Source organism: Anguilla rostrata, chromosome 1 (assembly GCF_018555375.3).
Source record: "Anguilla rostrata isolate EN2019 chromosome 1, ASM1855537v3, whole genome shotgun sequence".
Classification (NCBI taxonomy): Eukaryota; Metazoa; Chordata; class Actinopteri; order Anguilliformes; family Anguillidae; genus Anguilla; species Anguilla rostrata.
Genome location: NC_057933.1, coordinates 64,115,315 through 64,127,918, shown reverse-complemented (window position 1 = coordinate 64,127,918; position 12,604 = coordinate 64,115,315). Strand labels below are relative to the sequence as shown.

At 39.9% G+C, this 12,604-nt stretch overlaps 1 protein-coding gene across 2 annotated transcripts in view; it reads right to left on the bottom strand.

Moving 5' to 3' along the window:
- Positions 1 to 2,435: 2,435 nt before the first annotated feature.
- The window catches only part of LOC135262180 (potassium voltage-gated channel subfamily H member 8-like), a 42,478-nt gene continuing 32,309 nt past the window's right edge, over positions 2,436 to 12,604 (bottom strand). Inside the window, exons 11-17 of one of the 2 annotated variants that reach the window (XM_064349099.1) lie at positions 11,476 to 11,690; positions 9,839 to 9,883; positions 8,515 to 8,801; positions 8,170 to 8,267; positions 7,996 to 8,075; positions 7,567 to 7,700; positions 3,805 to 3,948 (exon numbers count right to left, since the gene is read on the bottom strand). In XM_064349099.1, the coding sequence (XP_064205169.1) occupies positions 3,936 to 3,948; positions 7,567 to 7,700; positions 7,996 to 8,075; positions 8,170 to 8,267; positions 8,515 to 8,801; positions 9,839 to 9,883; positions 11,476 to 11,690 (872 nt within the window). In that variant the 3' untranslated portion in view covers positions 3,805 to 3,935. Of the gene's footprint in view, positions 3,949 to 7,566; positions 7,701 to 7,995; positions 8,076 to 8,169; positions 8,268 to 8,514; positions 8,802 to 9,838; positions 9,884 to 11,475; positions 11,691 to 12,604 lie in introns of both variants that reach the window. The other variant, XM_064349089.1, reaches the window with a different exon arrangement.

The window sequence follows — 12,604 nt, the reverse complement described above, 5'->3', positions numbered from 1 at the left end:
TCCAAGTGCATATTACTTATGTTTACAGAAAACATCAGAGTAAAGTGATAAACCAGTCCTCTACTAACAGAGGCCCTAATGTTATGAATGTTATTGCTGAGCTCAGGAATTATTTAAGTGCTTTAAAGATTAATTAAAATAAACGAGACATCAGCATGCTGGCATTTTAATGAGATCAGGTGAGAGAGAAAAAAACGGAGAATTAGATTTATAATTAGTGGGGCGTTTCACAGTTTGCCCTGCACTTCAACATGGGTAATTAGACTTGTCTACTGTATGTGTCAGATGGAGAAGAGAATATAACGAGGTTAAGAGAAGACAGACATTATGATGTTTGAGTTGGCAGCCTGACTGAACAGGTGCTCGCACTGTTTTCTTGTTTCACTTGTTTCTGCCTTTCTCTAGGCATGTAAAATTCTTCTCCACTTAAATTTGCAGTAAGGAAAAAAATATTTTCTAGCAAGAGATAGTAAACATTCCTCTCATGCTAAAGCAAGGATAATGCTCAGACATTACAAATCCACAATGTTTTCAACCAATAGCGGTCAGCCTTGATAAATCTTATCAGATCTGTCATATATTTATCTGCTCACTGTGCTTAGTGGTGTAGTTTTTTAGTGGTGCATATGCAAAAATGAACAGCCTGACAGAATTGTACACGTGCTGCTAATTTTTTATGTGTAGATGCCCTTGTATAGCAAATACTGGCAGGCAGGTTTGAGTACGTTTCCCATAATTCCCACTCCATTACATTTCATTTGAGCACGTGGTTTTGGAACTACTGATTTTTTCATAAGCACAAACCAGTGAACCATGCTGTCTGCTATGTTTCTGGTGTAGAGCTCTTTGCAGTGCATAAGAAAATAAATTGCCACAAGGGAAAGAACGGGAAAATCAGGATGTAGAACTGGAGGGAGAAGTAGGTGTCTAAAAATAGACCTGAATTATGCATGGGAGTCCAGCACACACCTGAGGATAACAGTTTTACTAGTTTCCTGCAGAGTGGTTGCATACACATCATTTGTAATTAGAAAGGAATTGGAATACTGTACCCTCTCTGTGGAGGGCCGTGCAGCAGGGTAGTTGCAGTATTAAAGATGTAAATGGGAAGCTGTGTAATGGAGCGATGTTAGATCTGGTCTTAGGCTACTAGTGTTCCATATGGTCAGGCTCAAGCTGTACAGAGAGAACACGTGCAGCCATTTCCTCGTTATCCATGTCACCACCCAACACCTCCATATGGCACAAGAAGCAGGGTAAGCCAATGGCCACCCTGTATAGATACCAGACTCCTGGCAGCGAGCCAGGATGTTCAGATGTACTTTCGTGAAGTCAAGGTTAGTATTATTTGGTCACGTGTTTCGGCTCTGCAACATCGTGCTTCATTTGGATAGAGGATCAAAATGGTTTTGAGAATGTTGCATGTTTTTCTAGGTTTCTCTCCCCATGTAAATCTGTGGAAAATATTGTATAGCTATAACCTAGGAGCACCTGTATTTATATTAATTCAAATAGACTGCAAGTCTTTGACAGGCTGCAATAAAACTGGAGAAGCTGTGCAAGTGTGAACGAGCTGCTAGACCTGTACTGTAGCAATTCTGTTCACCTTTCACCTCTCCATTCTAACAATCTTGTTTTTAACAATATGACATTGGACGTTCCAAATGACATGCTTGTAAAACAGAACATTAATTGGATGAATTGTAGGTAGAGTAACTGGTACAAACACTAACAAAGTGGGCCTGTCTGTGCTGCATCCAATGTGAATAATCGCTAGACAGCAGACACAAATGTAGTCTCATGGCCATACAAACAAAATTACATTAAGTCTGTTGCAGATTTATCAGAGTTCATTTCACAAAATAAGAAGTGAAAAGTTATCAAGTTTATATATTAGAATATGTTAAAGAGAGCACTGAGAATTTAAGTAAGGGGATATAAATTATTTTCTGTGCTTTAAAACTTTGAATACATCCTTCAAGGGTCCATTGTACACTCCAAGACATGGATAACCTAAATAATGCAACGGAACATTGCTTATCTTTACAATGGTATTATTAGATGCAGAAATATCCACAACAAAATGATGTGCAACAGTTCAAAAATTATATAATGTCATTTTAAATGCATATTGCTTCTCCTGGTCCCAGTCATATAACAATGGTTCCCAGTAATTAAATGGCGATGCATGACATTTTGCTTCAGCTGGAGCACCCAAAACCAATGGCAGTGAAGCATGCTTTTATTGAGACGTGTGTGTGCGCGCGTATGTGTGTATGTGTGACCTTTCACCTTTTTGCAATGTTATTTTAGAAGAATATCATGCTCCAGTGAATATAATGGTTTCTGATTATACCCAATCCTTTTGAAAATGTAAATATCACTGGAAATAATGTGATTCTGGACAACATTGTTATTTGTTATTAATTCATTTAATAAAATGTATCAATTAATAAAAAGTACATTCCATGTAAGCATATTAGGTGTAAGCTACCATATGACCTTTTAAGCAGTAGATCCATATGATTTATATTCTCTGAAAAGTGGCAGTTCAGATATCTTAGGTAATATTAAATAAAAAGTTATTTATAGATAAAAGTTCAGACCATATTATTTCACATAAAATTGTTTACATGAAACGTCTAAGATCTGGGGAGTGCACATTTGTTTGATGTATTTGTTCTAATGTAAGTGTAAACAGAAAATATAGCCTTTTATATTGTGCTGAACACGTAAAATATTACCTTTCAATCTCATTCATAGAGCAGGGATAATTTCTGTTTTATTCATGTCCTGTTAAACAAGAACTAGTGCAAATATTAACAAAAACCATCATCCTTTTGCAAATTGATTAGATCTTAGTTTACGTAAGAGTGTCATGCAAGGATTAAATATTAGCCTACTCATCCAATTCATCCTCTGATTGTCTAGAAAGTGGCATGCAGAGCTAATGGTTTCCTCACTCAACACCTCAATGTCACAAATCGCACCCGGTGCTTTGTTACCTACCCTGCTGCCCCCCCCCTGGATCAGGAAGCTGAAGAGCAGGCATCAATAACCCCTTGGCTCAAAATCACACAACAGCCGCTCTCATTGGAGGGGTTCTTCTGCTCTGCTCCTCCCTGCCTCCTGGCAGCTGCAGATGCAGTGTCAGGTCGACGTCCTTTATACTACCCATGCAGAAAGAAACATCTCTATAACGTAAAGCTATAGCGGTAACCCTGTTTAACATGCGTTTGAAATGTCAGAGTAACGCTGTCAGAGTCGGACAGACCAGGCTTCCAAGGAAAAGCGAAACCTGCTGCGCCCGGCCTCCTCCACTCGCTATGAATCTGCGGCTCTCTCCATTTCGGCATCCCTGGGAGACAGTAGGATTTCCTGAGGCAGACTTCTCAGTCTCTGTAAAGAGGTGGATGGCTTTGCTTCAGAAGAAACAGAGGTGTTCTCCAGGCTATGAGACCGCAGAAAGCCAGCGAGTCCACCCCTGAAAGGTAGTGTCCACGAGGCAGCAGGAGGAGACTGTGAGGTGGCCGTGTGTGCATCCCTCTGAGGGAACGTACACTGGACAGATTGCATAAAGCCACACGGAGGTGGGACAGAGGCAGCGGACTGAGGTGCCTCCACCGGAGTGGATGAAGTGTGAACCAGGTGAAGCTGTGGAGGTCTCTGTGAAGATGGGACAGTTCTAGGTCTGGTAGAGCACTGTGGAGAGTTTGTGGCCTGGACTGAGGTGGAGGCCTGGAAGAACTGTGCTCTGTCCTGCTGAAACTGCAAGCAGGAAGGAGGCAGGGGAGGGGCTGCCTGGGTCACATGGGTAAGGCAGGCGTCTGATGAGTGGGCGTTGCAGAATGCTGTGGTGTTGTGGCCAGAGAAAAACTCTTCCAGTAGGAACATCAAATTCTTCATGCCTTGACCCAGCTCGGAGACATCCTTACTCAACATTCTGACCTATATGGAAAAGAGCAACACAAGTGTCATAGTGTCATAGATTCTCATAGAACGGCTCTGCACGGTGGCATCCTATTCTATTCACACCACACTATTCACTTAACACTTCATTCCATGCCGAACATACGTTTTACATAGCTCATTGAACCTTTAATTGTTTTTGTGGAATACACTGAAATGCTAATTGACTAATTAAGTATTAGTAGACTACATTAAGTTCACATACTAATTATGGGTTGCTTCAGTCTGAAACGTAACTAAAGGTTGCCTGTGGAGAGAAAATGAAAAAAAACTAATGCAGTTAGAATTCTGACTTTAAAGAAATCTACCAACAGACTGAAATCATGCAGCTGCAGCTATTTCTACATAAGGCTGAGACAATGGGGCTGGGTCATGATATTTCTATGCTTGACATAGACTGACTCTGTATGGTGCTTCAGTTTTTTCAGGTACAAGAATAATGCATCATTATAATGACACCATGTCAGATAGAGAAGAAAAAAAAAAACACATTCGCAGAACCAGAGAAATTGTCAGAATTCAAATTGTTGAAACCTTCACCACAATGCATTCTGCGTAGTCATTGCTTTAAGATTGGTGTTCTATTAAATGTGTGAAATATAATGGATGGAAATAGTCTCTGGTAAGATTATTTTTTATGATAAGGGAATTGCAGCGTTGTTGTACCATGTGGCCAGTCTCCCATAGTATGAAAATTGGGTGATTAATACCTTCCTGTACATCTATTGAGAGTGCTGTTGAGGCACACTGCCAAGGTGACAGCTGGTCCTGTCACTCAAAGGATACAAAGTGATTCATCATGTTACACACACTCAAACACAAATGGAGCAGCACTTCAAAATGGGGCACACATAGGCTGCACAAATGAGGAGAAGACTGTGGAAAGCGATTTAACGAAATGTTGTGAGATCTTTTTCAAAATGGACATTATAAATGCAATAAAACTGGGAGAGACAGTGGTGCATTGCCATCATGGTTCCAGAGAGTATCTGTGTGATCAGCAGATAGCTAATACAGGATATCTTTACAGTTTAGATTTAAAATATGATTGATTTATAAAGTTATGCATTTCCTGAAGTTAATTAGTGTACTCATCTATTTTAGGAGTATAAATGTTTTAGGAGTATAAATGTTGCGCCCCGCAAGTAATTTGAAGTGCAGCCTTCTGGCTATAATCCCATTGTATTAATCTGTAAACTGTGCTGCTGCTCCTAAATGCTGCCCTAAAATGGCAGCTACTTCCTGAATGCCGCAGCCTTAATGTTGCTATGTGATATATGGCTAGATTTTCAATATGGACTAAACCATAAATCCGTATACGCACTGTACCTCCAGATTGTCTTGCAACATCACTTCATTAGTCATCAACCCGATGTTCTCAACCAAAACTTTTTTTAAAATCCATCGGTCATACTGTTCACACACGGTCATACTGTCTGACTTTCCGCTGCCTACCTCTCTCCCAGTAGAATCATTAGAGCTTCACAGTCCTAAACCCTTGCTACACCTTCAATACATTCACTCGCTTAGATCTTCCCGTCAGAATAATAAATCATCTAGGGCAAAACAAAGGAGCGCATCTAGCTCAAGGATGAAACATCATCCATCCATCCATCCATCCATCCATTATCTGAACCTGCTCATTCCTGGTCAGGGTCACGGCGGATTCTGGAGCCTATCCCAGCATGCATTGGGCAAAAGGCAGGAATACACCCTGGACAGGTTGACAGTCCAACACAGGGCACACACACCATTCACTCACATACTCATTATTTGGGCCAATTTAGACTCTCTGATTAATCTAACCTGCATGTCTTTCGGCTGTGGGAGGAAACCGGAGTACCCCAAGGAAACTCGCATGGACACAGGGAGAACATACAAACTCCACAAAGAAAATCTCCAAACTAAGGACCTTCTTGCTATGAAGTAACAGTGCTACCCACTGCACCACCGCACTGCCCATGAAACACCATTTGTACTATTAAAGTGCTTTTACTGTTTTCATGTTTTAAATGAAGGCTGCTTATATTCATGTAATATAGTTTGATTCAATGAACAATAGCCAATCTGTGCAAATCTATAAGGGATATAAACATCGCAATGTCTAGCCAACATCTCACAAGAATCACATATAATAAAAATGTTACACAGCTTATACAGTACACGGAAAAAAGTAAAGTTTACATTAGCAGTAAATGCATTTACTGGAGCTCCTTGTGTTCCAGGCCACTCGATATTGACTGTGACCTTGACAATCCGTCAGATTTACTCATCTACAAGCTCACCCCAGGAGCGGAGTGCTGAACATGAAAGAAGAGGACATTACCCTGCGTGCATTCCAGAGTCTTGCCCAGGTTTGTTTATCCATTGCCAGAAAAGGCAATGTGCCATCCAGGATGGAGATAAGATGCTCGACACCTTCACCCTCCTCTCCCACATATCTCCCAGAAATACAAACATCGCATGTATACCTGTCACATGCCTGGGGCCCTACACTGCCCATCTGATGACTCCCTGATCCCATACCTGTTTATAAAGCCCCCTCCATAGCATCTGTGTTGCACTTCAAATGCCTTTTCAACAATTACTTAAAATGTATTGTACTTTTTTCCACAAAAAATGGACACGCTGTGAGAATGCTATGGTAAATAGGCTCTCCCTTGTGTTATGCACTTGAACTGGACTACGGCTGAGGGAAGGCACCTTGTCAGATGTGGCATGACAGATAATGACTGTGTAATGATGTTACTCCTCCCCTTTCCCCATTTCTTTATGTCAGTATTGCAGAACAGCAGCATGGACTGGGCAAATGTGCTTTGTAGGAATTATGGATTATTTGATTTGCAACCAGAAGGCTGCAAGTTCAAACCCAAGATAACACATTGTTCTGGAACAATTTGTGCAAAAAAAATTTATTTACCCTGTATAAAGTTATTTGAGAACCAGAAATGTATTTTAAAAATCCAGCTTGTCCAGACATCTAATATATACATATTTATAGTAAATAAATACACATTGTTGTCTATCAAAATGCACAGACCAAAGATGACGTGTCTGTGCATCTTATTTTACTGAAACTCTAATCCAGGGTTGTCTCCAAATAAACTCTTCACACCTCAGCAGTGAATATTGATCTTAAGCCTGCTCTGTTCTACCTGTTTTCCCCTGCTGCTCACAGACTGTTTCCTGTTTCCTGCTTCCTGTCCCTGAGTGGAGGCCAAATGACAAGCCTGCCTGATACAAAGACCTGAGACACCTGGCCCAAGAAATGAATCTAATCATGGTTTTAATTAATATCCTAAACCCATAACATGATCCTCTTTTTGGAGTTCATGTATGCAGTTAGCACACCTAAGACTACCATTACACCATTTATTTTCAAAACTGTACACATTTATATAAAAACTTACTTCCACTTTCTGCTTATTATCTGTTTATACAGTTGGGAATCCACTGCAGCAACAGAGATTAACTACCTTGCTAAAGGGCAGAGCACTACCTGGGAGCCAATGCTGTAGCTTTCTGCTAACAAGTCTGGCTCCTTAGTGACTGCACCAGTCTGAGCCTATTCTGTGGGTTGCTGTTATAAATCCTCACTTCATTAGCCACTTCCACTCCAGTCTGGCAGACATGGAAACGGGGGATGGGCGCTTGGAGCTGTAGGTGTGGAGTCCCTCCAGCACAGGTGTCCTGTCCAGGTGATGATTGCAGTAGGTGTGCGCACTGAAGGGCTGGACAGAGAAGCCATGCTGAGGACCAGGCTGTTGATTTGAGGTAAAGAAATGCTCCCTCCTGCTTTGTGAGATCTGTGCTGATACAATTTAATGTCTCCCATCTATACCATCACTGAATATCTCTTAACATCAGACACGGCCCTTTTCCATCCCAAGAAACAGAAACAGCCTGTTATTATCTGAGAGATGCACCAGAGTTGTCAGAATTTGATATATCAAGCATTGTGTGAATAGCTAGAGCATTTTTTGGTGCTGGGACATAGTAATTCAGTAGCTCACAGAAGGGACACACCTCTTGGTTCAGCTGAAGCAACTGTCCTCTTGTTTCCTCAGTCTTTGCTGTTAATTCTTCTGTACTAATCTGAAGGAAATCTGTAACAGAATTAAGTTTAGCTGCCAACTATTTATTCGTTACAAAAGAATACAGCATACATGTAGAAACCCTGTAATTATGCAGTAAGGTCACCTGCAGTGGTGGCAGAATGGTGTAGCTGATGCTGAGAGAACTCAAAGGATGCAGACTGTCTGTCCATAACAGCACTGTCCTCTGTACCATCCACAATCCTACACAAGAACAAAGAGTACACAAATAAAGACACCCAGACAGACAGATACATATGTAAACAGATAGAGGGAGACAGATAAAATGGCATGTAAGATATGAACAGAAAAGAGGCTAATAGTAAGAGATATCAGCAGATAGTTCAATAGAAATACAGGATGTACAGAAATGCAAATGGAGAAAGAGAGGCAGTCAGCCAGACAGTTTCATGAATAGAGGCCAGAGGACAGCCCTGTGCATGGGAGATACCTGAGGTCTTTAGGGCCAAGACTGCCGTCAGTAGAGAGATGAGGCTTCAGTTTCTTTTCCGGCTTCCTGGTCTTACTGTCTGTCCCTGTGTTCTGGTTGGGGTCATATTCCTTTTGGGAGGAGCCAAGAGCAGGTGGGGTCTTCTGTGTGGATGAATCCCTCAGGTAGAGAACCCTGTCTTTGTCCTTGTCCCGAAAGGATACAGGCACACCTTCCTTATCCTCTTCATGGTCTTCTATAATTGAAGGGTAGCACCGGGAGATGCGTCCGTTACCTTTTCCCTCCCCCTGGACGTGCAGGGAAAGTTCAGTTCATGTATTTCATTACCTTTTTCAGATGGTCGTCATATTCAAATCCAAGTCTCACTAAATTAATTAATTAATAAATCAATTAATTAATTAAATAATAATAATAATAATAATAAATGAAAGAAGAACAGACTATAGTGATAATTGCATAGCCTACAGACTACAGTAGCCTACAGTTTCAATGTCTCATTTGTAATTTGCTCTATGAGCAGTTCCTTCTCAGTATACTGCTCCAAATAACTTCATGGATGGCCTGGATTTGTCAGAGACTTTCTGGGATTAGTTCTCATAAACAGCCGTGCCACTGACTATATTATTCGAGTGAAATTAAGCCTTTTCACAGTTCTTACAGAACCCTACACTTGATAACATTGATGCTTGAAATTGTTAATAAAAAACAAAAAACAAACCAATTAATGATGTCACTTGCATAGAATGAGGGATAGTACTTAAACTGATATAATACAGCAGTGGCTGGCAGCAGAGGACACCATTCCCAACCAAACACCTGCAATTACAGAAGCTCTGGCTAACAGTAATGAATTATTTATCCTGTGTGACCTTTGACCTGTGTGGAATGGAGGAATTTATCTCAGTAATTGGCCGTGGCATGTAATGAGACCTGCACAACAGCAAGATGCCCTATATAGGCTATTTGATTACTCTCACCACAGTACAACTTAACTAGCTTATGTGCCTCATCTGTTGGTCAAATCAAAGCCACTGGAATGACCTTTAGGCCCATAAGATGCAAACACATTTACAAGAAAACAGATACGTGAACCTTTGTGGATCCTAATTGTGTTCCAAATCAATAGACCCTGCACATGAAAAATGAAATAATGGTGTGCCTCTAGGGAATAGTTGTTGCAAAGACAAATTTATATCTGATTTATTGTAATAAAATCATACCACAGCAGGCCCCCCATTAAATGTTTCATGTTTTCATTGATGGAAAATCTCAACTTAAATAACTGGTTAAAAATCTAAATATGTTCAGTCTGACTGTACTGTACCTGTGATCCTGGTCCTGGTGCCTTGTAGGACAATCTTGAGGATACCTAAAAACAAAAACATTCAATGACATATTATGACACTGAATAAGTGCACTCTGAATAACAACAAATGACATAAGCCACATTGTTAAAATACTGTGTGTATTTATACATACATACCAAGGTCCTCTTCTGAATTATAATGCTTGCATTATTATAAAACACAGACCATGCTAAAACAACATTATTTTATGAATCTTGTAAAATGCAATGGTACTGTAAGCTTCTGTACAACTAAGCATTTGACATGATTAATGCTTTTGTGAAATGTAGCCCATGCCTATGATAACTGCCAACATCGGCACAGAAATAAGAATGGAATTTTGGAACACATAATGGAGTGTTTGCAGATACACTGTGCACTCAGAGATGGCAGGGGGGATTTTGGTGACAAAGTAAAATGCTCTCAAGCCTGTGGAAGAGTCATTTATCATGCTTAAATGATGTTTTACAATAGTCTTAATTCCCCTAAATCCCTGCAGTCAAGTGCTACTGCCCCGCTCATGAGTCTAACAGACACTTTAAAGGACCAAATTGCATCCTCTCAAATTGGAACAATCTCTCATGAGCCTTTTTGAATTGCAGCTGACTGTAGTTACTTGCAACACTGGACAAAAAAATAGAAAAGATTTCCACTGTCAAAGGCCCAGGTGGCATGAAAGTAATTTATGTCCATGCTTTGAGCTGGCTATATCTTTTTTAAATGAGCCATATGAGCTAACTTATTTCAGATGTTTCAAACTGAAATTTCTCACCTGCCTTAATGTGAGAAACAATGCTGGCTGTTGCTTCACAAACAAAGAAATATTTTAAAATAAGACAACATAAAGAATAGACACATGATAAAATAACCTAGTTTTCTCAGTGACCATGGATATAATATTTTTAGGAACCATTTAAGAAGACACTGATGAGAGTAGATACTGCTGCTGAGCAAATGAACTATTATCAGATCTCTCTTGTCTTACAGTATCTTTCAATCCTACTGCCAGAAGTGACTCAGGGGTCCAGGCCAGGAGTGAAGTTTTCCCAAAATAAATAAAACAGTACCTCTCCTGTCCTCATGAAAAGGTCCCATTTGGATACTAAAAGCCCCCTTCCTACTAAAAGCCCCAGTGTATCAATGCAGATCATGCCACTCCAGGATGGCAATAAAATGAGATTAACTCAGCTACCAATTCAATAAAATCCTATCACAAACATATTGCCCCTGGACTTTACAAGATTAGCTTTTGCATTTAGTCTATTCCAACAGTGTCCAAGATATCCTTTTGGGTATAACACATATGCTTTGCATAAATCATCTATGAATTAATTTTGGGTAGCGATCTTGCACTTCCAAAATATCAGCACCATATGCAATTGAGCCAACTTAATTATGATATATAAAATGTCTTAACATAATTTATATGTATATTTGAATAGCTAAAGCAAGATCTTGCTATAGCTTTGTTAATGTGAATCACCACCGGCACTGTACAGGTTTACTGATCCAACCATTCTTTCTAAACCTGTGCAACATCTCCAGCCTGGCAGAGTTAATACAAAAATGAGTAACAAATGTGCAATGAGTAAAATAAAGTGGAGGGGACACTCACTTCATTCCCCTGTCCTTCTCGCAGGTTGTAAGTGAGGTCCTGCTGGATATCCTCCACAAATTTGTGGGAGTATTCAGGGTAAAGGTCGAGCACCTCATACAGTCCCTTCAAACTAATGCACTGGAGGTCGCAGTAGGTCAGTGCCTTCACATCTGCCTTTGTCTTGATAGCTCTGTCATGGATAGACAGGTTTGCTCCAATGAGATCTCCTTTTCCTGAAGAAATAGTAAAGTCAATTGGACTGATATCATGCCACCAGTCTTGGGCTTCATTCACAAAATCTTTCTTAAATGATTCTTACTTTTGTTCTTTAACATGTGCCTACGAAAAAAACAATATGAAATTCATGACACGTGCAGACCTTTGTCTTTGTCCCAATCCCAGCTGTATGAGATGATGAATGCTGACGGTTTGTAAATTTAATCCACAATCCTGTTCATGAGATTAGCATAAGGAACAGCCATGAACAAATATAGATAATAAAAAATAATGAATGTTTGTGGAACGTTCTTACACGCAGTTTACGAACAAATATGATAGTACACATCTTTTGTGAACTATTATGTAAGTGTTTTAAATTGCACATCCTATTATACTGTAGCTATATGCAATAAATATCAGTAGTTTAAGTTCAGCATATATTATACATCTAATGTACTGTAAATGCGACATGGATTCGGAGTGTTTTGAACACAAATTATAATGAACACAGATTATAATGTCACAAGAATTTGGTTCAACCATGTAACCATACTATGTAAAAGGTCCTTTTCCCCACATTTGTTTTCACATAAAACCACTCTGAATGTCTTCTTGCAGAATTATAATTTCATGAAACAATACCAAAAGTATAACATATGTTAATAAAATGCAACAACTACTTCCATTATATTCAAAATGTTCCAAATGTGTTTTGATGTGAATATTCTTAGGAGTTTGACAGTGCATTTAACAGAAGAGCACTTCAGAGTTCATGTCAGCCTGACCTTTTAAGCACTAGCAGTGTTCAGACGGGGGGAAATAATTTTTCATCAAACAGCACAGGTGCTGCACAGCCAGTGTCCTGACCCACCTCTCACAGCATGCAAATGCAGGAACACTCTCACACAAACACACACACACACACACT